The sequence below is a fragment of the Neolamprologus brichardi genome, chromosome 13, assembly GCF_056152115.1.
Source record: "Neolamprologus brichardi isolate AB-2024 chromosome 13, ASM5615211v1, whole genome shotgun sequence".
Lineage (NCBI taxonomy): Eukaryota > Metazoa > Chordata > Actinopteri > Cichliformes > Cichlidae > Neolamprologus > Neolamprologus brichardi.
In genome coordinates, this window is record NC_142116.1 from 13,080,275 (window position 1) to 13,105,303 (window position 25,029).

The 25,029-nt window shown below is 40.4% G+C and overlaps 2 protein-coding genes across 4 annotated transcripts in view; one reads left to right on the forward strand and one right to left on the reverse strand.

Annotated features, from left to right (window-relative positions):
• slka (STE20-like kinase a) overlaps positions 1–5,260 on the forward strand; it is a 21,585-nt gene extending 16,325 nt beyond the window's left edge. For all 3 annotated transcript variants that reach the window (XM_087850183.1, XM_006783752.3, XM_006783751.3), the window contains 5 exons: positions 271–395; positions 485–679; positions 1,212–1,337; positions 2,598–2,711; positions 2,858–5,260. In XM_087850183.1, the coding sequence (XP_087706309.1) occupies positions 271–395; positions 485–679; positions 1,212–1,337; positions 2,598–2,711; positions 2,858–3,004 (707 nt within the window). In that variant the 3' untranslated portion in view covers positions 3,005–5,260. The remainder of the gene's footprint in view (positions 1–270; positions 396–484; positions 680–1,211; positions 1,338–2,597; positions 2,712–2,857) is intronic.
• Positions 4,536–25,029, reverse strand: part of col17a1b (collagen, type XVII, alpha 1b) — a 25,980-nt gene continuing 5,486 nt past the window's right edge. The window contains exons 6-55 of the mRNA XM_087850184.1: positions 24,898–24,954; positions 24,778–24,813; positions 24,597–24,647; positions 23,400–23,546; positions 22,170–22,862; positions 21,506–21,589; positions 21,362–21,424; positions 21,115–21,270; positions 20,780–20,872; positions 20,640–20,684; positions 20,408–20,551; positions 18,485–18,997; positions 18,348–18,398; positions 18,075–18,101; positions 17,547–17,609; positions 17,347–17,451; positions 17,191–17,253; positions 16,573–16,608; positions 16,385–16,438; positions 16,254–16,289; positions 16,143–16,178; positions 15,977–16,039; positions 15,675–15,710; positions 15,427–15,498; positions 15,315–15,341; positions 15,171–15,206; positions 15,046–15,081; positions 14,879–14,962; positions 14,735–14,770; positions 14,556–14,651; positions 14,053–14,124; positions 13,731–13,781; positions 13,584–13,646; positions 13,421–13,480; positions 13,315–13,341; positions 13,127–13,186; positions 12,885–12,962; positions 12,747–12,785; positions 12,475–12,591; positions 12,287–12,406; positions 12,080–12,190; positions 11,789–11,923; positions 9,703–9,822; positions 9,371–9,550; positions 8,273–8,413; positions 7,971–8,180; positions 7,218–7,382; positions 7,030–7,110; positions 6,858–6,941; positions 4,536–5,679 (exon numbers count right to left, since the gene is read on the reverse strand). Of these exons, the coding sequence (XP_087706310.1) occupies positions 5,624–5,679; positions 6,858–6,941; positions 7,030–7,110; positions 7,218–7,382; positions 7,971–8,180; positions 8,273–8,413; positions 9,371–9,550; positions 9,703–9,822; positions 11,789–11,923; positions 12,080–12,190; positions 12,287–12,406; positions 12,475–12,591; positions 12,747–12,785; positions 12,885–12,962; positions 13,127–13,186; positions 13,315–13,341; positions 13,421–13,480; positions 13,584–13,646; positions 13,731–13,781; positions 14,053–14,124; positions 14,556–14,651; positions 14,735–14,770; positions 14,879–14,962; positions 15,046–15,081; positions 15,171–15,206; positions 15,315–15,341; positions 15,427–15,498; positions 15,675–15,710; positions 15,977–16,039; positions 16,143–16,178; positions 16,254–16,289; positions 16,385–16,438; positions 16,573–16,608; positions 17,191–17,253; positions 17,347–17,451; positions 17,547–17,609; positions 18,075–18,101; positions 18,348–18,398; positions 18,485–18,997; positions 20,408–20,551; positions 20,640–20,684; positions 20,780–20,872; positions 21,115–21,270; positions 21,362–21,424; positions 21,506–21,589; positions 22,170–22,862; positions 23,400–23,546; positions 24,597–24,647; positions 24,778–24,813; positions 24,898–24,954 (5,009 nt within the window). The 3' untranslated portion in view covers positions 4,536–5,623. The remainder of the gene's footprint in view (positions 5,680–6,857; positions 6,942–7,029; positions 7,111–7,217; positions 7,383–7,970; positions 8,181–8,272; positions 8,414–9,370; positions 9,551–9,702; positions 9,823–11,788; positions 11,924–12,079; positions 12,191–12,286; positions 12,407–12,474; positions 12,592–12,746; positions 12,786–12,884; positions 12,963–13,126; positions 13,187–13,314; positions 13,342–13,420; positions 13,481–13,583; positions 13,647–13,730; positions 13,782–14,052; positions 14,125–14,555; positions 14,652–14,734; positions 14,771–14,878; positions 14,963–15,045; positions 15,082–15,170; positions 15,207–15,314; positions 15,342–15,426; positions 15,499–15,674; positions 15,711–15,976; positions 16,040–16,142; positions 16,179–16,253; positions 16,290–16,384; positions 16,439–16,572; positions 16,609–17,190; positions 17,254–17,346; positions 17,452–17,546; positions 17,610–18,074; positions 18,102–18,347; positions 18,399–18,484; positions 18,998–20,407; positions 20,552–20,639; positions 20,685–20,779; positions 20,873–21,114; positions 21,271–21,361; positions 21,425–21,505; positions 21,590–22,169; positions 22,863–23,399; positions 23,547–24,596; positions 24,648–24,777; positions 24,814–24,897; positions 24,955–25,029) is intronic.

Below are 25,029 nucleotides of genomic sequence, written 5' to 3' on the forward strand. Positions count from 1 at the left end.
CATGAAAGAAACCACAGCCTGAGATGTACTTTTATTTTTGAGTCAGCGTGTAGAGGAAGTTGATGTCAGTGATGCCTCCTTTGCTTGCCAAGTGTGTAAATTCTGACTGTGACATCCAGACGACTGAGACACTGTGTTTAAGGGGATGTGCTGCTGCCTATCCAATTTTGCCTTTTTGTTTGGTTTTCAGACCCCTGTTGGTAACCAGCAAACATGCATGCACATGTTTTGTTTTTTTTAGCCTTGTTTGTGCTCACATGTGTTTTGTAGCTCGAGAGGCAGCCATGTGGGAGCTGGAGGAGCGCCATCTGCAGGAAAAGCACCAACTGCTGAAGCAGCAGCTGAAAGACCAGTACTTCATGCAGAGACACCAGCTGTTGAAAAGGCATGAAAAGGTACAAGCACAGAGTGGAATTGTAAATGTAACTGTAAAATTTAAATAACCCCACTAAAACAAAACTGTGGGCATACATGTGTTTTATAGGAGATGGAGCAAATGCAGGGCTACAACCAGCGTCTGATAGAGGAGCTGAAGAACAAACAGACTCAAGAGAGGGTGCGTCTGCCCAAGATCCAACGGAGCGAGGCCAAGACCCGCATGGCTATGTTCAAGAAGAGTCTCCGCATCACCGCCACAGCATCCATCACCGCAGAGCAGGAGAGAGAGCGGATAAAACAGGTAGAGGCGCTGCGAGCTTGGGGTAGTGATGTTTGACCATTTTAAAAGAAGTGACTGGACATCAGTTTTTGTTGGGGGGGTTTTCTTCCTCTTTCTCTCAGCAGTAATGCTTTACACTGGCTTAGACTCACACCTGGGCTCTGACCAATACAAACACAGTACCCTTTATTATTCCAGCCTGTTTGGATATCAGACCAGAAACTTTCCAACTCACCATTTCACAATCCATACTGACGCCATCATTCTCAAGTTGCACTTTCAGTTTAGTTTAGTGGATGAAAGCTCAGTGAACGATCTTGGAGGAAATCTTAAATTTTAGTTTGTGCAAATAGTTTATTCGCTGACATTCTGAATGTTAATACGCAACATGCTTGTGTTGTTTTGTAGTCACGGTCAGTTTATTTGAAATAGACACTATGACCAAAGGCATAGAGAAAAAAAAATGCATCATTTTTAGCAGTTCCTATGCCTTGTGTGAAAACCGCAAATCATGCTCACATCTGTCTGTTGTGTTTTTGTCTCCATGGTCCAGTTTGCTTTGCAGGAAGAAAAGAGACAAAAGGGCGAGAGACTGCACCAACACCAGAAACATGAGAACCAGATGAGAGATTTGCAGCTACAGTGTGACTCAAACATCAGGGAGCTGCAGCAGCTGCAGGTGGAGCTCAATGCGCTCACATTTACACTCTGTCTTTTTATGTTTACCGTATATGTTTTAAACTACATTTCTATGGAGCTCCAGAATATTAAGCAAAACACACATAACCACGTCATCCATCCATCCATCCATCTTCTTAACAACTCATCTAACTTTAGGTCACAGGAAGCTTATTCCAGCTGTGATAGGGTGAAAGACTGGGTACTTCTTGTGTAGGCTGCAGTATAACCACATCAAGAATATAGCAAGTTTAAAAAATAATAATTTGTGACATTCAAATTCAACAGGATTCAGTAGTTTTTCTACATATTTCTTTTAATGCTAATGAAAAGTAAACATTAACAAGGCTACATTTGTAGCAGAGGCTATTTAAAACATGCAATATTAATTGTACTTGGTACTGTTGTTTGAAATATTCTCACTAAATGCCATTAATATTTATGGCTTCCTCGTATATCTATCCTGTTTTTATTGCTTCGGTTAATCCATGCTCATGTTGCAAATGTTTATGTGCAGCCTGTAGAAAGAGTTTCTGGAGGCTGGCGCTATCGATTTCTATTAGGTGTTGCCGGTCACTTCAGACTCTTACTATAGATTTTATTCTGATCACAGAGCTGAATTAAATGCTTTCTGGCAACAGTTAAACAATTAATATACTAATTATGACAAAAATGTCATTCTGGAAAAAAAAAAAAGTTGAATCTAATTCATTTTTATCCAAAAGGTTAAAGGTCAGTTTCACTTTGAAACTGCTAATGCGCTGCAAAAACACTTTGCGACCCTTAATTCAGCACCATAACTCTGGAGCAGGTAGATACTAATCTTTCTTCTATAGCAGATTGATTCTAATCTACTAAATACTTTCAGTCTTAACTACATTTGTTATAAGTCTGAACTCGAATGGAATCTGCAGCCTGTTTGCTATGAAGTAAAACTGCAGTGCAGTAATTCTAGTTTAACATGATTATTAATTTATAAGGTTCTTTATCATTTATTTAATACTGCATATTTAATGTGCATTTTAAGTTTTTAATCTTTAATCCTTTAAGTTTTTTCTCTGCTGACTGAAAGTGACTGCAACAGATTCATAAATGAACAGTGACTTATGAAGATTATCAGAAAATAAGTAGAGGACAAATTAAAGATGTCAGACAGCATCTATTTTTAAAGGAATAAAAAGCAAGATATGTCGCAGTGTAGGGACTTACACAGGATTCTATTAATCATGACAGCCCCGTGTTAACACACATTTTCTTTCAGAATGAGAAATGCCACCTTCTAATTGAACATGAGACCCAAAAGCTGAAGGAGCTGGATGAGGAACACAGCCAAGAGATAAAGGAGTGGAGAGAGAAGCTAAGACCAAGGAAGAAGGTATGCTCGTTATCCAAGTTTGTGACTCTTCCATTTTCTTTCTAGTGACGCCATGTTCAGGATCCACCTGTGCAGGCTGTCTCAACAGATTTTTTCATATTATCTTCAAATTGGTTGACTCTGTTTGTATGTGCTGCCCCCTGCAGGCGTTAGAGGAGGAGTTCACACGCAAGCTCCAGGAGCAGGAGGTCTTCTTCAAGATGAGTGGTGAATCTGAATGCCTTAATCCAACCACTCAGAGTCGAGTATCTAAATTTTATCCCATCCCAAACCTGAATAACTCTGGCTTGTAGCCTAATGTGCGTCCGTGCTGCAAAGCAGACTGCTGTCAAACTCTGCTCTCAAACTCGACTCCTCCAGAGTTTAAAAAGGAGTGGAGTTTGAAGGACGAGCCGAGGCGTCATTTCTCTGACCGCTAACTGAAAACGTGAACACGTTTCACTACTTAAGTTCCACCATTCGCGAGCATGACGTGCCTACACACCGTTCCATTACTTAATTGGGTTTCCTCAGCTTGCTGGGAAGACTCTAAATGAATGATATGCACTTGTTTTGAGCATGTTCAGATTTTTAAAAGTCTGCGGTTGGTAGCTGAGGTCAGTCATGCTTTTCAGATTATTATTGTTAAGCACAGCTCTGCTACAATATGAATAATCTCCAGTGCCTCGTGTTCTTTTTTTCTCTGCGTTTAGGCCCTTCCCTGCATTTTCTGCAGCTTGCAGTAAATAGATTCCCACCTGAATGTTTTGCACTTAAAAAACTGGTTATCAATTCTGCTCGTAATCACAAGATGTCATGAGATCAGTGTAATCGATTCACACAAGCTGGTTATCAAAGACTGCTCTGAGATTTAGTTTGGCTGCATGTAAAGTAGACCTTGCTGAAGGGCGACGGAGTCAAAAGACAACCATGTATAGATGTAAGACTTTGTTATGTCTGTGTAGTCTTCTGTGCACAGTGTCTGATGTCTAACGGGAGTTAAAATGTTGGGATCGTGAGGCTGTAAGTTCAGATGAAAAAGAATGTACTGTGTTGTAGGTGTCTACCTAGATATGAGGTTTAAATAAATACTGTGCTTGCCAGAAGCATTTCACCATCTTAAGAGATGAATGAACAAAAATATATCTGTTGATTTAGCACATAATTTGATTTCAGTGCCGGTCAGCAAAACACAGAGGTGGTCTGTTGGGTTGGGGGTTTTTGGGTTGTTTTTTGGTTTTTTTGACGTTAACTAAATCAGTTCTCCCGTTGACTTTGAGCAGCAATCTCACAAACTAATGACGTCTTGTAATGAATAATTACCGAAGGAATGTAAAGCTTTTGATTTGCACTGTATTGCCACATGAGCTAAAGAAAAAAATATGCAGTAGAAAATTTTGCCTCACCAAAGCCTAATCAAACTCCAAGCTGAATTGTTTCAACATATTGTTTTCCTTTTATTAAAATTACTTTTAGCTTCTTTTTTTTTCTTTTCCTTTTTTTCAAATACACCCTTAGTATTTTACAGCCATGCCTAATCTTCTAAGCCTGTATTCCTGGTATGCTGTAATCGCTCTTCATGGTGAACTTTTGCACTTGTTGAGAGCAGTCCTGTAACTGTACGAGTTTCAGTGTGTGAGGAGATGCCCTCTGCTGCGTTTTACGATAAAGTATTGATGGTTCACAACAAGAAATTACTGTAGTTTCATTTGCCACCATATAGCATCGATGCATGTTATAATTTCTGTATGCTTATATATAAACATTGATTTGATTTTTGTCATAAATGCTGGATTTTTATTGGAGTTTCTGGAGGCTGTCATGTGAATTACACCATTCGACCAATAGATTTCAAATATTTTTTTATTTTGTTATGTTACAGCATTTTAATGTTTCATTCTATCACAATGAATATTCTTTAGTATATGCATTTTTTATGTCAGATGAAATGTATTTAATGTGTCTTTATATATGGACATTTTTTTTCTTGTAAATAAAATATTGACTGTTTATTTGGCAACTCAAGTGAAATTTATTTTTAGACAAATTTAGTAGTACAAATATCAAAACTCACAATTCCAAAAATAGGTTTATTTTTCTATTGTTTTTCCTTCTTTTTTTTATATTGACAAAATGTCAATAGGTATAATCATGTAAAAACATAATCTGGGAACATTTTATAACTTAATCTCTGCAACACTTAAAGGTATAAAGAAAAAATATATCAAATTCAGTGCCCTTTCACACAAAAAATGTACAATCCAATCCACTTCTTAGTGATCATCCGAGTCACTCTTTCAACCACGCCAACAATGTGTCTCTAACCCACAATTATCAGTTGTGCCTGCAGCAACATTAACTGTAACCCTCCCTCTGTCTGAGACTGTCAGGTTTACATAGTAATATATGTATGCATTTAAAGAGTAAGCTGTTGTAATTTGTATGCAGTGAATGCTTATGGATACACTTATATAGTCCTCAATACAATATAATCCTCAAATGACGACAATTTAAAAAAAAAAAAAAAAAGGTACACCAGGCACTCAGTGTGGAAAAAGATGCAAAAAATATCAGCGACTGCTACTTGTTGCTTAAAAATATATTCTCGTAAACAAAGCTGCCCCAGGAAAATGTCCGATTGCAAGCTTCTAATTAACCAGAGTAAACATTATACACCCACATGATTAAAACAAAATGAAGTATATGCCTGAAAAACACTGACGAGCGTCTATAAACCCTTAATGTCTACTGAAGCTGTTTTAAAGACACTGATGCATTTTTCTGGCTGCTTTTATTTTCTCAAACTGACTTTTCTACAGTTGGAAACAGTGAAAAGCATTTTAGCTACTTAAATTGGTACAGTTAAAGACCTAAAAAAAAAACTGAGTGAAAATGAAATGAAATCTGTTATGATCCAGTAGTATGTTAGCCCTTTAACCGCTGCCAGCCTGACGGCGATGCTTCTGACGACGACCAACCAGTTTATTGCCTGCAGGGGATGAAAAAAAGTGTGTAGGAATGCACCGGTTTATATGTACGGTACTGTGCAAAATCGGCACCCCTCATTTCTTTATATTTTGCTAGGAAAATTGAAAATATGTGCAAACACATGGAAATACAGTAAAAAAAGCATTTGGAAAATTCTAACATGTTTGGAAGTCAATATTTAGTACAACAACCTTTACTCTTTAACACAACCTAAACACTAGAGAAAGCTTTCTTGTTTTTTCTTTAAGTAGTCTTCAGGAATAGTTCTCCAGGGTTCCCGAAGGACATTCAAAGACACTGGCTTCCTTTTGTTCCAGTCTGTCAGGATGATCCCACTAAGCTCAAATAATGTTGAGGTCTAGACTCAGAGGAGATAGATCCATGATTCATTGTGTTCCGTTTTATTCTATTTCTATTAAGGTATGCTTTTACTGCAGTGACTGTGTGTTTAGGATCATTGTCATGATGAAAACCATCCAGATGGTATTCCATAGCCTCAAAACCATTGTGTTTTCTAGATAGCTTATAGACACTCACTGTTGTACCTGTCCCCTACACTCCCCTGCACATATTGATAATAAGACCAGTCGCCACTGATTTTCACTCCTGTTCTTGTGTCGTGTGGCACAAAGTTTCCCTTCAGATTCACTTTCAGATACTGTTCATCTACTGCACATAGTTTTTAGACCTGCCACTTATCCAGTTTCCTCAAATTTTGTAAAGGTCACACTGCACACCATGCTGAGATATATATTTTATATATTTTTGGCTAAGATCTATTTGGGAATCACCTTGTTGGTCTAAAAACTAACTGCTGATAACTAAGAGCCTAAAAATATAAGTTGTCTGCTATGTGTAAACATGACAGTTGATCATTTTTTATGCCTGACTGATTCATAAGTCAGTGTTAAGTGGCTTATCACATAAAATAAATATTCCTCTAAAAATGGTCAGGAACAATGAGTGAACTGAAAAGAAGTGAAAAAGCAGCCAATGTTGAAAGAAAACCTTTGAAAAACCTACAGAAATCCTAGAGAACTGTTCCTCAACAAAAATTACAAGAAAGTCTGTCTCCTTAAAAGCAAAATGTAAAGAAATGAGCGTTGATTCAAGACTTTTGCACAGTATTGCATGTAATTGGTTGTTTTTCCCCTGTAGTTTGACATCATAATAGCTTACCTGCTTCCCTCTTCTGCACTCTGTGTGGAATTTGGACAGTATATGTCCCGGGTATTCCAGCTAAACCTGGAGGTCCAGGATCACCTGTAACCATACAAAACTCTCTTGTTGTTTCTGCACTAAAATGTTACTCTACCTGTACGCACTGTAAATAAAATCTGTTTTAGTGTACCTTTGTCTCCTTTGGGTCCTGGGTACCCTCTTTCCCCTTTTGGCCCAGGGCTTCCTGAAGGACCGGGAATGGTGCCATAGACTGTGAAAGGACAGAAAACAGATTTGTTAGAGGTAAAACTGCACTGTCTAGCAACACTTCAGAAGTTGAGACAGTTCAAGTGGGTGGACAATCATAAGTATATTTACCTCTGAAGAAGTCCATGAGATCAGCTGTGATATTGCCGTAAGCTGCAAAAACACGACTGTGACCAGGTGGTCCAGCAGGGCCGGGCGGGCCTGGCGGGCCTTGAATAGCTCGAACATTTGTGGTCAAAGAAGCCCCACCTGAATACCCTTGCAGCAGGCCCTGACCTGCAGAAAGGTTATTTGAAAAAAAGAAGGCACTGTAGTCATATAAGTTAATTTGCATGTCTTTCATCGGCCTAAGTGAGAAGTACTCAAATCCTCGAGGTTCCCGTACTGGGATCGGGCTCTGTGTATCTGTTATTAACATGCAACACGCTACCATTTTTCAATGGTTTGCCAAGCATTCACATTCACAGAAGAGGCTGCTTATAATGGATTGTTGTGCTTAATTTGGAGACAGAGACTCAATTCAAATTCTTCTAACTGAATCTGAATTCAGAGTTGTTATAATACCCTTCCTGATGCAACCCTGTGAGGGTTTTTTGTCTCCTCTCTGACTTGAACCAGGAATCTTACACTTGTTAGATGAATGCATTAACCAATGCACTATTGCTAATATCATAATATAATTGTTATGGTGCCATTTTTTTGCCAAAAAATACAAAAAACCATACTGGCTAAAAAACAGGCCTTAAGAAACATTGAACGTCAGGTCTAGCATGTAGAATTCTCAGCATTATAGGAACTGTAATTGTAACAGCACATCTGCCACAAAGGTACAAAAACTGGTAGACTAACTGGTAATTTACTTACTCTTGATGTAGTCTGTAACTTTTATGGCGACATTAGAGTAGTCCAATGTCTCAGCAAGCTTGCTGACATCTATCTGTCTGATCTGTGGGTTGTTGTGAGAGTCACCCTGAGCGTAGGTCTGGATGTAGCCTGGCTCTCCACGCTCTCCTTTCTGACCCCTTGGACCGGGAGGCCCTGGAGGTCCCATGATGGTACGGCGAACACTGTCACCTGGAGAGAGAAAATGTGTCATATCTGCTCTCATCTGTGCTGCTGGGAATGTTTTTTCATATTTGTATCTGTGTGGGATGTTAAAAGCTTACTGGTTAGATACTGCTGAATTTCAGTGTGGATGCTCTCCCTGGGGAAGTTCCCACTGTAAGAAACTGATCCAGTGTAAGTGCCTGGTGGACCCTGTGGACCTGGAGGACCAGGAGGGCCAGGAAGACCTCTAAACCCAGAACCTGGCAGAGAACAGAGACCAAGATGAACAAAGCTGGTACAAACTGATTTTGGATTAAATAAGAAGATCCATCCATCCATCCATTCACTTCCGCTTATCCTTTCCAGGGGCGCGGGGGGCGCTGGAGCCTATCCAGCTGTCACAGGGCGAGAGACGGGGTACACCCTGGACAGGTCGCCAGTCTGTCGCAGGGCTAACACATAGAGACACAGACAACCATTCGCACTCACATTCACTCACAGATTCACACCTATGGGCAATTTAGATTGACCAATTAACCTATCCCCACTAACTGCATGTTTAAATAAGAAGATAAATAGAAAAAAGCAAAAACCGTCCAAATTAAATTTTACAAATTAAAAATTAATCTTGTATTAAACTCAAGATTAAAAGATATGATTGATATGTATTTCATAATAAGCCAGAACTTTATGACTCATCCCACAAAAGACCGCTTCTTCTTCTTCTTTTGCATCTCTAAACCTTTCCTAATTTTCAGTAATATATAATATGAATGTATTATAGAATTTGGATGTTCTAAATAATATGGTCAGCATACATAAAAGAAACCGTGGTGAGCCAAATACTTGGTTTTAAATGATTTCTTTCTACTACTGTGCCAAGATCACATTACTCTGGCTTTATCTTGGCCTCAGATGAAGCGGTGGAGCACTGAATTCTGTTTGCGGAAGCCTGGTGAGGGGCAACCAATCGGGCGAAAATGGTCTTAAAGAGACAGGAGCTCAAACATCTAATTTTTGTTCACAAATAACATTTCTTTGAGTACTAATGGAAATTTAATTCTTGGATGGATAACATTTCTGATACTTTTAAATTTATTTCCACTGGTGTAAAATTATTTAGTCGACCCTTAAACAGTTAGTATCCAAGTAATTTTTCATGGTTAGACGTCGCTTCGTAAACACAAGACTATTGTCACTCTCTCTGTTAGACATACCCTGCAAGTAACGCTGGATTTCTTCCAAGCTGTAGCCACGACCTCCTGCCCCATACACAGTAGCAGTGGAGACTCCTGGCGGGCCCTGAGGGCCAGTAGGGCCAGGTAGCCCTGGAACACCCGGAGGACCAGGAGGGCCTTGTTGCACAGCAGATGCGATCCATGAACGGAAATCTGAATCTAAAGAAGTTGAAGATATGAGGAAGAAGATGAGTAACTTTATAGAAACTTTGAATCCAGATCATTCTGTATGCAGGTTATTTTGGTTATCCAGATAAAACATGATAGTGTCTGTTAATAAAGAGAGACAGACACTAATTAAATGCTCTTACTCTTTATTAGTGCAGAATAGTCAATAGTAGCGGTAGTGAAGCCAGACCCTGCTGGACCAGGAGGCCCTGGAACCCCAGGAGGACCACGTGGCCCAGGTGCACCACTTGCAAGCCCTCTCTCTATAAATAACATAAAACCCATTAGTTTAAGCCCAGTTGCTGTATCCATGTTTAGTGTTTTTAGTAGGGGTGCAACGATACTCGTATCGATATCGAACCGTTCGATACAGTGCTTTGGGTTCGGTACGCATATGTATCGAACGATACAACATTTTTAATTTATTTTATCAACTTTCCTTCTGACGATGCTGTCTGTGTTGAGCGCTCAGTGGATCTGCGCTCGACAGTGCAGCCTAGGCGGAGTAGTCGAACACAGATTCACTGAGCGCAGGGCAAGCTAGCGAGACAGAAGCTAGGCTAGTTGCAACATGGCAAATTGAACCTCCCCCACCCTCATTCAGATCTGGCGTTTGGAACTATTTTGGTTTTCATGTGATGTATGACCCTGAAGGTAAGCGCGTCATGGACAAAAGTAAAACAGTATGTTGGATGTGCCAGCAATGCTCAATTGGTGGGAACTAGTGTGTTAGCGCAGTTAGCTCGTTAATGTGTTGACGTCTTCCAGCCCCACTCATGAGGTGATCCGCGGTAGCTCGTTAACGGAGATTTGCCGTGTTGTGACGTTAATGTCATTTCAGATTAAGGCTGACAGCACTAGTGGGAACACAACCAATATGACTGCACATTTACTCCGACATCATCCTAGTGCAAAGACAAGTGGAAGCAGACAAAAACAAGCACGCATGCTACAAACTTTACCCGAGTCATTTAGACAGCCGTTAGCACATGATTCTCCTTATGGGGACCTGATATGTTTAATATGCTGCTGAGAATATAGCCCAGAAGAAGCGTATAGTATAGCTTTTATTTTGGAAAGAGACATTTCTCCATAATAAACTCTCTTTTCCAAAGATGAGTGATTCCTCAATCAGATACAGGGCTCGCAAAATCGCTAGCCCGACGTCCTGGGGCTTTTTTCCAGTCGGGCTACCAAAATCTATCTCTGCCCTGCCCGTCGGCCTATCGTAGGAAGGAAAAATATATGTCAATGCTTTTGCATTCTTTCGGAAATGTAGCTGGGTAATTATGTCATTGGCATCGGCCACTGTCAATATGTGACATACTGAAATCGCGTTTGAATTTGCGCTTGTTTTTTGCTTTCACTTTGCAATCGCGTGAACTGTGTATAGAGAGCGACAGTACTGATTGGTGAGTGATGATAATTTGCGCACCAATTCCTCTGACATCGTCTTATCAATCGTTAGCTTACTATGCAAACATGACAAGTGAAATCTCCCGCAGCTTAAACATGTGAGAGGTTGATCGCGCAGAGAATCGCTGAGCGTTATGTGAGTGCGTGTGTAAAAGCAGCAGGATGTATATTTTAGTTCTGCTGAGCCAAATAAGACAGGTCAGGGTGAAGAAGTGACAGCCAAAGAAAAGCTTACCACAAAACGGAAAGGTTATGACAAATCAGACTATAAGGCAAAAAGAAAGTGCAGCTTTATGGTTTCATGGACAAAAGAATTTCTGTGGCTGCAATATGACGAGCTAAATAACCAGGGCTGCACATGAGTGTTCCGCAGGTGCGCATTCGCTGTCAAAATAAAAACCCGCACAAGATAAGAAGTTGCAACGCGTGTTTGCGTACATACGATTTTCAGGAGGAGGACAGACATTTGTTTAGAACTCTTAAAGATGTCGAAGAAGCTCCTTTAAGCAATTACTGTGATGTTCCTCCACCTCCAAAGAAATGTCAGAAGGAGTCCGAACCACAAAAGAAGCGCGTATTCTCGGAAAAGTGGTTGCAGGAGGTGAGCTGGCTTCAAACAAATGATGAACGCACAGAGATGTGGTGCAGAATGTGCCGTGAAAATTTAATAAATGACAAATTAATAAAAAGGCATGAACATTTTTTTTGTATCGAAAAAATATCGAACCGTGACACCAAAGTATCGAACCGAACCGAACCGTGAATTTTGTGTATCGTTGCACCCCTAGTTTTTAGGAAAGAATCTTTGCTAACCGGTCATGAAATTGAAGACATATGTAGCTATCTCCTCTACTCTATAACTGTCGGAAAGTCCTACTGATGTCCCTGGAGGTCCTGGTGGCCCTTGTGGCCCTGGTGGTCCTGTCAAATATCTCCTCACGTCATCTCCTGGACAGATCAGAGCAAAGACACAGTTTAACTTGGTGCATCCAAGCTTAAAAAACAAAAAAGGAAGCATGATAGATGATGATGAAAAGACTGTAGAGGTGCTGTGCTGAACGCAAGCTGGGTATGATACAGCTAAAATCTATATATTGTACTCACTCTGAAGCATAGCTATGAGACCGCTGACTGTCAGGGATCCAGAGGCAGGTCCAGGAGGACCAGGTGGTCCTGGAGGACCCTGAACACCCAAGCTGAATCCTGAGTCTGAACCTGAAATTACACAAAACATTTAGAGGTGGTTCTAGTTTACTGACTGTGTCTCTGAAATAAGTATTCATCTCTCTCACGTAATTAAAAAATGCTTACGTCGTAGGTATGCAATGACACGAAGAGAGATGTCATCTATAGAGCCTGAGTAGGTTCCAGGGGGTCCTGGTGGTCCAGGTGGACCTGGAGGTCCAGGAATGGCAAAATGCCTGGCTCTACCTGAAATGGAACAAGTCAATACCATGTTCTGCCCTCTGAAAGTGATCTCCCTTTAGAAAGTCTCATACTTAAATAGTCACTGATGTACTGCCGCATCTCAGTAGAAGAAGCAAAGGAGCCCGGCAAGCCTTGAGGGCCAGGAGGACCTGGAGGACCAGGAGGACCTGACGTGACTGAGATTGAGCCTGGGAAAGAAAAAAAACCTGACAGTTAAAATCCTGTGGAGTACAAGTGGACTTTAAAGCCACTGTGAACTATTTCTGTTTTTAAGAAGAAGACACTCATGACTTTGTCTATAAGTGTAAACAGAAATGAGGACACGGTTCGTGATTTTATCTACCTCTTGAAGCGCCTGGACTCCCAGGAGCTCCAGTGTCCCCTGGAAGATAAACAACAAATGTATTGTTGTTGTGTGACAAACTCATACAGCTAATATAATGCATCTCATCCACTGATTTAAGAGTGCTGTTAGCTTTACCTTTGAATCCTTGAGGCCCTGGAGGCCCTGGTGGACCCGGTGGTCCTGGGAGCCCACGTCCTCCACCATATGTTGACACTGTAAGTCAGAATTGATACATAAACATCTGAAGTAACATGATAGAGCATAATGTATTTTTTTTTTTTTATTGTGTTGTGTCAGCTTGTGCAATTGCCCCCTCTGAAGTTCATGTGTAAACATGGCTTCATTTAACTGTAATATGATTATTTAGAAGTCCTGACCTCTCTCGTTGATTCCTGGTGTTCCCGGGGTGCCGGGCACACCTGGCTGACCGGTTTCACCTGAGACACAAATGTCAATTATTTAAGAGTAATATAAGCATCACAAGCAGAGAGGCTTGGTATAAATGGATGCATGATTTTTAAAAAAAGCCAAAAATATAGACAAAAATTAAAGATAAAAATCATACCTTGGTATCCCCTGGGCCCTTGAAGACCTAAAACAAAGATAAAAAATTGTATGATAAAGAGCTAATAGAGAGGCAGAGATCAGACCACTTCACAAAGACTAATCACCTGTTGATCCTTTAGCCCCGGGAGGCCCAGGAGGTCCTGGTGGTCCTGGATATAAGGCTGCTGTAAGAAGAACAGTGCTGAAGTCAGTGGCATTGCTCTGTTACTACTAATTACATGTAAAACCCAAATCTAGATATAACAGAATTATGACTGTGGATCATACCACCAGCGCTGGATACAAAGCTGGAGTCCCCTTTGTCTCCTTTAGGTCCTGGTCTTCCATAACCTAGAAAGAACAAAATAAGAGTTTTTACATGAAGAATGGATCAGATTCACACGCAGCAACAACAGCGCTGAGACAGAAACTTGCCTGGCTGGCCTGGGGGCCCAGGTGGTCCTGGAGGTCCTTGTCTGGAATCTCCTAATAAATAACATTTTCAAATGACTCAGTAGGTATTTTTCATTGTGTCAAACAAATCCCACACAACTTTTAAAGATGTTACCTGTTATTATGTCTATAATGTTATAGAACAACTGTATTGATTGACTAGTCTGACAAGAAAGTTGCTGTAGACTACAGTAAGTGTTCCTGGGGCTTTGGGCTCTTTAGACTTTATCCTCTCCTCTGTGCGCCTTAGAACAATGTGAAGATGTGCTGGAAACTTCTACTAAATATAAAATGTGTTATCTACCTGGACGTCCTGGAGGCCCAGGTGGACCCGGTGGGCCAGACTGTGCGAAACCTCCATTTTCACGATACAGCCCTGAAGCACAAACAAAAACAAGTTTATTAAAGAGAAGTGGCAAGTACTGAATAATGGCTACTATCAAAGTAATGCTAACTCAAGTGGGGGACAGGTTAAAGTAAAAAATGGGATTCTGTAGTGGTAGTAAAACAATGGAACCTATTGTATCTAAAGTTAGCATTGGCCACCAAACTCTGATACAATACATCTATATCTATCTATCTATCTATCTATCTATATATCTATATATCTATATCTATATCTATATAGATATAGATATAGATATATAGATATAGATATATAGATAGATAGATAGATAGATAGATATAGATATAGATATACATAGATAGATAGACGTAGCTATAGATGTAGATATATATAGATACATGTATAGAAGTCCAGGCCCTTGAATACAGCACGCCTCAATAAATTCATTCAAAAGTACTCACTGTCTGTTCTGCTTGAAGAAACCGTCTCACTCCTCTTCCTCAAGGATAGTTCTGATTCTCCCAGGTCTCCCTTTTCTCCTCTGTCACCTTTAGGACCTGAAAAGGCAAACATTTAGGGTTTTAATCTGAATCTGAAAGGAAAATTCAAGTTGAGAACAAGAAAAACCACAATGACGTACCAGGTTGGCCAGGCAGACCAGCAGGGCCGATGGGACCTGAGGAGGTAAATTAAAGATTAAAAAAACCAAAACATTAATGCTGGTACTATAATTCAGCGATGAAATGGATGTCCAACTATTTTTTTGGGCTATCAAGCGTCAGACCTGATAATCCTGGAGCCCCAGGGGGACCAGGAGGACCGGCAGGCCCAGGTGCTCCTGGGATGCCAACAGCAGTGGAGCCAGCTGCTAAATGTATGTGATTATCAGATGTCAAATTCCAGTCTTTATCAGGAGTCTGTTAAAATATACGTTTCATGATGTTCTGTTACCTGCATTGATGATGCGTCCTGGTGCACCAGTGTCACCTTAAACAGACATGCACATCTCACGTTAAGGTATTAAAGTCATAATCAACAGCACAAAAAAACTTGCAGGCAGACATACGCAGCTGTACCTTTGGTGCCGGGTTGTCCTGGATTTCCTGGTATCCCTAAAATACAATTTAAGTACATCATCAGTGTGGACAGCATTCAAAGTGTCACTCCCAGAGAATTAATAATATGCTACAACAGGAGAGGTATTAATGGCACAGTCGTACCTGGTGGTCCTTGAAGTCCAGGTGTTCCTACAGAAGGGAAATATTATGAATATATTTCTGAATATATGTAGCAGATTTATTATCTGCTAATGTGTTAGAGCAGCAACCCTACCTGGAAGTCCATTATCCCCAGGAGACCCAGCAGAACCTCTGAGTCCAGGAGGACCAGCTGCTCCTTGGTCACCTGGGCCCAAGGAATAGCATTAGGATTTATTTATTTTCATGTATTTTTATTTTAATTATACTATTTTAAACTTGTGTGAAATAAATGTATTAATTTTACCTATATCTGTTCTATATTCTTATTTAAATAATATGTAAATGAGTGCAAATGCAGTGCTTATATGATGAGTTATTCACCTCTTGATCCTTTTGCGCCATCTTGTCCAGAAAGTCCTGATGGGCAAAAAGCAGAAAATATTTTATATTTAATTTATCTAAAACATAAACGCATATGCTGCTGACTTAATAACAAGTCTTAGCTATAGACAGAGGAAGCCTTATGAGCAGACTCTTCTTTGACAGAGAATGTTGTTTCATGCTCCTGCAGGTTCTAAACAACCACATGAAACAGCGGGAGGCAGTCCAGCACAGTACCACAATCCGAGTGTCTGAGAATCTATTAGAATCTACTATCCAACGTTAGATGTCCTCTGACTCACCCACTGATCCTTTGGAGCCTTTTTCTCCAGCTGGCCCGGGCGGACCTGGTAAACCGGATTCACCTGAGAAGTCAGACAACTCGATCAGAAAATTAAGAGACTGAACGTTTAAAACATGCTAATTTTGCATCTACAAATCCAGTTTCAATTACAAAGCTGTGCTGACCTTGTGCACCTCTGGGACCTTTGTCACCAGTGTCACCTGAAATAAACAATGAATTAAACTCTGATCAACAACACAGGGTCCTTTAAAATCCTGACAGGATGTACAACAAACCTTTAAGTCCCTGGAATCCAGCAAGCCCTCTATCACCTGCAGAGTACGAAAAAGACGTTATAATATATCAAAAATAAATAATTTAACTATGAATTTCACACTATTTAGCAGGTGAGTAGTGTGAAACCCACCTTTAGCCCCAGGAGGCCCTGATTCGCCACGGAAACCTTGAGGACCTGGTTGACCTATCACAAAGCAGCTCATGTTAAAGGCCAGGAATGAAGTTAAAATGCTAATGATGCTATTTTCAGCTGGTGCTAAATACATTTTGTGGTAAATTCTGCTAAGCAAGTAGATGAATTCGATTTAATGCACTAACCTGGTGGCCCAGAACTTCCAGACAGCCCCTGTGCACCTGAAAGAATCATTAGTAATTAATAATTATAGCAGCATTTGGACAAAAATAAGAATTTAAAAACTGTTTTGATTCACATTAGCACTTTAGGAAAGCTTGAGCTTTCTTTCTTTCATTACACTGAGAAATCAAAATTGTTCTAAAGTGACACAGATGTAAAATAAATGAATAAGTAAATAAATAACTGTAGTGAAAAAAAACAACTTTTTTTCCAGTGTTTTCTAAACCGAAGCTTTCTAAGCGTTTTGGTAACACTATTTGGAAAAACAGGAAAGACATATGAGTTTAATTATGCATGAAGTCTCAAATAAAACATATTTCTGGAGAGTATGAATACAAATAAAGCAATGATAGGCCATTCTTTGTTTGTTTTGTTTTGATAAGTAATGTCAGCTGCAAATTGCATCTTGAGGCTGTATTCATAAACTGACTCTATACTGCCACCTGCTGCTGCAAGCGGCACAGACACCACGAGGGATTAAATGCTTGTCATCTCATAAATGGCTCAATAACGAGGCATTCATAGATGTTTTTGTTAGTTTGTTTACTTAAACTTGAAAGCTCCATCTTTACTGATCTCACCTTTTGGTCCAGGGGGCCCGATAGGTCCTACAGACCCAGGAACCCCAGGATCTCCATGAGCACCTGCACAAGCCAAACATAAAAGATCTTGTAGTGACAAACTGTTTGCGAGTCAAGCTAGACAAGGTCTTTGATTACTCTGAGTATGAACCATACCTCTGTCGCCTTTAATTCCAAAGCCTGGAGGTCCTGGCTCACCTCTTGGGCCAACTGGGCCCTCACGACCTCTAAGACCCGGTGGCCCCTCGGCTCCATGTTCACCTGATCGCACATATAGCACAGAGATGATCAGTGGCTCTAACTCAGCTGAGCAGCTACATCATGAATTCAATTTTAACTTGAAATGTTTTGTGTACCTTGGGTTCCTTTTTGTCCTTTGGGACCTTCGGGGCCTGAATGTCCCATCGCACCTGGAGGACCTGAAGTCACAGTCACAGTGAGTAAAAATGGCGTAACAATACCACACAGTAATTCTAAGAAAAATATAAAATAATGTGATGACTAGCATCCGATACCAATGCTGATACTGACACTGACATTTGGAGGTATTTTAAATCCACATTTCCAGTGTTTCGGCTGATATTTTTTTGTTTCAGACACACGAAACACAAACAGATCTCTGTAACACTTGTCGAGCCATTTTCACCCTGCCCAAATCTACTCAGATCAGCTTGTGTTGTGTGCCAAACACGCTGACAACAGGAAAATTGTAACCTGCCCTCTGGTGGACAAACTATTAACGGTCCTAACATGGTTGAAGTGTGTTTTAACTGCTGTTATAAATGCTGATACTGATAGATCAGCAAACAGATAATATTGGTCTGAAAATAAATTGGGTGGGCTGTAGTGATTACTAAATGAAAATGTAAGTCATCATTACTCACCTGGGATGCCAGGGAAACCGGAATCTCCTATAAAAAATAAAACACAAGAGAAATAAGAGCAGAAAAATGGAGCAGGACTTCACCCTAAATACTCCAAAAAGAAAATATTTTGGTCAGTAAGAGATACTGCTGTCAAACCTTTAGTTCCAGGGTCGCATAAAAAGAGTAGGAAAATAAACATTTTTAAAATTTAAAATGACATGCAGCTGATTTTGATTACCTCAAGAACTTTATAGTTTTAGATGTAATTAAATAAACTTTGTTATATTTTACCTTTAGGCCCAGGCAATCCTCTCTCTCCCTGTACTGAGGATGCTAAAGTAGCTGAAAAAGGAAAACAATTACATGAATGTAGTGCATGATATGTAGATATGTATGTGTATGTGTGTGTGTGTGTGTGTGTGTAGTACCTTTGAATGCCTGCGACCGCATTTCAGCCCTTAACATGTGCTGGATGGCCAGCTGAAGAGCAGCAGAATCTATGTGTCCTCCACTCACGCTGATCCTGAGGTCAGTGCCAGTACCGGCACCACCAGCAGAACCGGTAACCCCAACTTGTTGACTGGTACCAGCAACATCAACTCTACCACTTTGACTTGTACCAGCACTCCCGACGCTGCTGCTTCCACTGCTGCTGGAGCTCCCACTGGAACTGGCACCAGCTCCAACACCAGAAGTACCAGCAGACCCTCCAATGCCATTACCACCTGCGCTGACATCACTTGTGGAAATCTGAACTTGTGTCCTGGATCCTGAACTTCCACCTCCTCCACCCACGCCTATGGTGTTGTCAGTGCCCGTACCTCCACCATCCACATAGGTGTTGATATCATTGGAAGACAGTCGACTGGTGTGGGCGCCAGCGACCGATGACTCAGCTTCCAGGGTCGCCACTCGACTCTTCAGCTTTCTCACATCCTCAGCTGAGAAAAAGACAAGCAGATGCTTCCACCGTAAGTAAAAAATTCATATTTACATCTTTCTTTTTCTCTTCTGTAGACTAAACACTTAACATCAGATGACTCCGTGATGAAAGTACGATGATGTTTTAGCTGTGGTCTAAAAATCTAAAATGTAGCATATTTACTTGCTCATATTTGTAGTAAATGTGAGCACAAGTACAGAACGGGATTCTTGCAGCTTCCCTTTGTGGGAGCCTCCAAGCCCGAGGAAAAAAAATCCAGTGGATAAGAGCCCAAAACTGCAGTTCCCCTAGAGGCCACTTGAGGCTGCCTCCAAACGCATGTGAGTGCTCTTTGACTTCCATGTTAAGATGCTGTTAAAACGTTGAACTATACGACATTTAAAGTATGTTTACAGCCTGGTAGAAAAAGCATTTTTGGTAACTGTTGGCGGTTTCCCGTTCCATACTACCTGTACTGAGGTCTTAGACAATGTTTGTGGTGTTGGTGCTATTTGAAGTGTTTTAGTGGAGCTGTATGATCTTCAACGTGGCTTTCTGGGTGGTACAGACCATCCCAGAAGTTTGTGCTTCAGTTATGATGATTTGTACAATTTAACTGATTATTTAGCCCTCCAACTTCATACCAGGATGAAGGAGGAAATGCAGATTTTTAGAAAGAAATGAATGAACTATGGAATACTAGCACAATTAAAAGCAATAAAACAGCTATTATTTATCCAGACATACAGAGTCAGATTTTTATTTTTCCTGTGTTTTCAAGGGACTGATGTTGATGGACATAAAAATGAAGTGTATATCCTCTCAAACTCTGCTGTTGCTTCACAGTCTAAGACTGAGAGTGAAGACTCGGAAATTCATTTGTGTTCCCCTCGGAACATATTTAACTTAACATATAACCAAGCTATAAGTTATAACATATATATATATAACGTATTGAACTGAATGATGAAAAACAGACATTTATCAGTTCACAGACTCTGAGCAGGCTGTGGATGCTTCAGTGTAAGTTGCAAATGTATTTTCAGGTTCTTGACATCACATTTTTATCAGGGTAAATCCACAAGAACAACTCTCGTGCTACAGGCAAAGCAAACTCGAGTCTCTGATGTCATCCAGCAACGATTTCCAGAGCTGGTCTGTAGACAATGAATGAATGCCAGACTTTATGGGGGTGGGACGGCACTAAGAGATCATATTTCCAGCGAGAGAATTACATTTATTGTTTCTCAGCTCAATAATGGAGACTAGTCTGTAAAGGCTGAAACACTTTTTATTGGTTAAAAAACAGTCACTCTCTGATCCTTCACAGCACAGCAGCTTTAGAAACTGGCCCTTCAGACTCCTGAGGTGTCTTATCTGTGGCATTTGGGGTGTGGGACTCTCATAAGGCTGCACAGTTCAATCTTACCCAGAGCAATGAGGCCAAACAGGAGTCCCAGCAAGAGCAGGGAGAGAAGGAGAAGGCCCAGCAGCCACTTCCACCAGGAGCAACAGGAGTCCGAACAACAGCATAGTCCTCCACCTCCGAAGATGCCGCTGTCCCTGTGAATCTCTGCAGAAAGAGTGACGAGTTCAATCCAACATTAAATTTTCAGTACACTGTCAATTAGCTCCTCAATATTTATGTCGATGAAACTTACCTGCATAGGTGGCTTTGTCTTTCATTACAACTCCAGATGAACCATCTGTGCAAGAAATAAACCAACATCACCAATTTTTGTTATTGTTGTTTTTTTTTTGTAAATCAGTCACATTGGAGATGCTTTTAAGATGCTCTCACAGTAAGAGTTGCCAGTCTCTGCCTTCAGTTGGGCCGTTTCACCGTAGCTCGAAATAAGCTTCTCCTTCTTTATCGAGTCTCCTGACAGTGACCCTGTGAAAACAGAAAAAACACTCATTTTATGTATTTTTTTTTTTTTTCTTAAGGAACTAAACTGAAAACATACAATGACAAACTGTAACAGACAATCAGTTTCTAAAGGAGTTTAAATTATAGCCAAAAAACGAATAAAAAACAGTGCAATTAAATACATGTCAGGCCAATTCCCGATTAAAACTCTAAGGAAAGTTGAGGAACTTGTATGCCCAGTAGGTGGCGCTGAGTGTGAGGCTCACCTCCTCCTACATGAATGCCGCTGCTGGTAAACTGCTTGCCGGTGTCTTTTGCCAAAATGAGCATATCTGTCTCCCTTTTGGCTGGAACGTTTTCTTTTTCAGAGACCACGAACTTATAGTCTTTCTTATAGGCGTCATCAGTTTGGGATCTAGTGGCTGATAAAAGACAAACCATCAGGAATTAATTTTGTTCAGCCTTTGATTTTTTTTTTCAGATTCAGGGGGATTTAAACTGTTGCAGACTTACTCGTAGAGACTCCAGTGCTGATGGCGCTGCCACCGTTGGTCACGTTCTTCTGAACACCATATCCTGTAAATACAAACGCATAGATGAATAAGTAAGAAAGACACTATTTTGGGCAAAAAGAGGATAGAAAAAAGGTTTTCTTACCTCCCAGGTTAGCATTTACGTTGGCTCCACTGGTGGTGAGCACACTGGCCGAGGTGGGTGCCAGGTTATTCTGAAAGCCGTAAACTAGAAAATATAGATGCAGAGATTTGATTAAGTAACTACCAATTATTTCACACTGGAGGAAAGTCACAGTGGAGAAGGGAAGCATCCTTCATTTCCATTTATGGCCCCAGAGTAGTTTTACAATTTGACTATGCTAACCAGCCAGTATAGGGAAGAAAGACTTAACTGGACTCTTAACTGGACCTTCTGACAAAATTAAAAACTACATCTGGTATGTTTTATTTATTTATTTATTTGCAATGTATTACCTGAAAATATTTTTTGCAATTTATTTTGTTTTTTCAAGAAAAAGAATTACACTGACTATGGAAAAGTATCAAAAGCTTACAAAAACTCATGCATCAAATATGCAAAATACTAACAAGGTTTTTCAGAGAATATAGAAAATTCAAATTCAACACTATGGACCATCAGGATGGGCATGATGACATCTGCTGATTTCTAATATAAGACTTATCATAGTGTACCTGTTTTCTTGTTCATATGTCCATTTATATGTAAGCATGTGTAGATATGGAGCATAATAAATGCATGTGTAGTGACAACGTATCCATGTATATCCAGGAACATTTGGTCTCACCTGACAGGGATGATGGAGAGGTGGGGGTGACTGGTGCCAAGCCTGCAGCCATGTTGTTGGCGCTGACCTGCCCACTTTGGTATGTGTAGCTGCTGGTGTTGCCAGCAATGACTGCGGTGGAGGAGGACGGCAGAGTGGAGGTGGACCAGGAGAAAGCGGGGAACACCGTGGAGTCCAGAGTGTCATATTGACCTGATCTTACAGTGGTGTCATACTGCACTGATCTCACACCAGTATCATATTGCCCCGATTTCAGACTACCATCATACTGAGTTGATTTGACACCAGTATCATACTGTCCTGATCTCACACCAGTATCATACTGTCCTGATCTCACACCAGTATCATACTGTCCTGATCTCACACCAGTATCATACTGTCCTGATTTCACACTGATTTCATACTGTCCTGATCTCACACCAGTATCATACTGTCCTGATCTCACACCAGTATCATACTGTCCTGATCTCACACCAGTATCATACTGTCCTGATCTCACACCAGTATCATACTGTCCTGATTTCAGACTACCATCATACTGAATTGATTTGACACCAGTATCATACTTGTCTGTGATATCATACTGGCTTGATTTATCAAGCTTTCCATTTGTCAAGCCGGTATCATACAGTCCTGATAAATCAATGGTGTTGAACCCAGGTGATCTCACACCAGAGCCAAAAGAACTTGAAACTGCAGGAGAGAAAAGACACAAAGACAAACATTTTAAATGTGTCTCTAGTTTTCACTTTTCTCCATTTTGTGTCTGTGATGTGCGGCTCAGGCGGCAGTGCGTTGTCCTGTAGTTTGTAGGTCGGTAGCCCCCCACTGTCTGTGTTATACCGAACCATAATTGGCCTCCGATGCATCCATCAGAGTGTGAGTGTGCGTGTGACATTTATAAAGAGCTTAAAGACATAGTATGAATGTGCATGAGAAAAAGTAAAACCAATATATAAGAGTCTATTAAACAGTTTAACCCCTTATAACCTGTTTCCACAGTCAGACTAAATCTATAAATTGGACACAACTTGACAACTAACTTTAATGCACATTAATATACATTAATATACATTTTTATTAATGTTATTTTCCCCTCTTTATTCCATATTAAGATTTCCTGTGACACCTCTCTAATATATAATGACTTTTTAATAAACCCTGACTATTTTGACAAGATGTTCTTCTACGTGAATCTCCAACGCTAAAGGGTTTAGCACTGTAGTATACCTGACTGAGAGGCCACTGAGATGGTCTTGGGCTCCACGCTGGCCTTTTTAGGGACAGGCAGGGTGATGGAGGCACTGGAGGAGCGAGTGGGGCTGACACTGCTAGAGCGTCCCTTCAGCAGTTTCTTCACGTCATCCAACTCTGTCCCTGCAGAGCCACAAACGCACAAACAAATGCAACAATGCAGCGCATCTCAGATACTGTTTCATCTTGAATTTGAACTAGAAACTCAGCAGCAGAAACTGTTAGAAGTTTATGGCTAAAAGGAATCCTAAAAACAGAAGACTGTAATTTTGCAAGAGGCAAACACAAAAAAACACTTTTTAAAGAAAATTAAACATTTTTTCTTAATATTTACTCTTCATTTAGTTTGGTTAGTTGGGGGTATGTGTCCTCTGAAAATATTAGTTAATCTCTTTTTGTCATAAAACAGGTATAATCAATAATATAAATATCTAACAAGTACTTATGCAATAATCTCACAGTGTAAAAGTGGCCATGATTTAGTGTTTTGAAAGTATTTTTATTTGTAATATTTCTTGGAGTGATAATAGCTGCAAAACCTACAAAAGAAGAGACTTACACTCCACTTCTGAGAGTTACGGTGTTGTTTTTGTTTTATTATATTTAGTAAAAGTGCTTTTTCCACCACTACACACAATGTACCGTGGCAGGCTGAGGGGGCCAAAGGTGGCACAGAGTGACTAACTCTTAAAAAATGTGGATTAAATAACAGCACTTATGGACTTCAATCAGCAGGGGGAGCGATGATCATCTGTTCAGCTCTAACTCTGCACCGTTTTGGTCTAAAATGGGACTTAGTGCAAACAGTGAGTCATGTGTGCCGTTGCTACCACCAAAACTCTGCCCCATAACCTTTTCTCCACATGGCTACAGTGCAAACAAAGGCACAGTCCCCACTGTTTAAACCTCCCCTTGTCTCTTTTTGCTGATGTATATGTTCTGTTTTGGGGAACTAACTGCAACATGTGTTACAAATTAGAATTTTATAGACTCGCATGTGAGAAGTGGAACGTAATATAAATCTGATCCACATGATTCAAAAGAGACGCCCCACAGTAAAAAATCTTTCACTATGCAAGTGGTTCTTTGAATGAATGTACTCAGGAACAGGACAAAATGAGAAAAAGTTCTGAGAACTTGCATAACAGCAGCAAATGTATTGAGAGGTCTTACATCTGCAGGGAGTGGGGGAGGCACTTTGCAATCTGACTCTGATCTCGCTTTCTGGAAAAAAAATCACAACACACAATGGACAATGGAATCCTCATTTAATAAAAAAAATAAATAAATAACCCGGGACAATTCAGAGTCAGATGGTGCAGAAATAATGAGGGGAGAAGCTATTATTAAATACCTCTGCTTTCGCTTCTCCCTCTTGTGGCACCAGAGCCTGAAAGAAAAACAGAGACACATGTTTAGGGTAAAACAGGAGAGATATTGTGCAATGAGAACATTGATAAGCCTTTTCACTTACAATAGTTTCCATAATCTTTGCGAGTAAATTCTGGAGAGGAATTAGCACTGGAACTCCCTAGAAGAAAACACAATGGTTGAGCAGAAGTATAAACAGCAACCTTGAGTTGTGCCAGTTTCCTTCACTTCACTC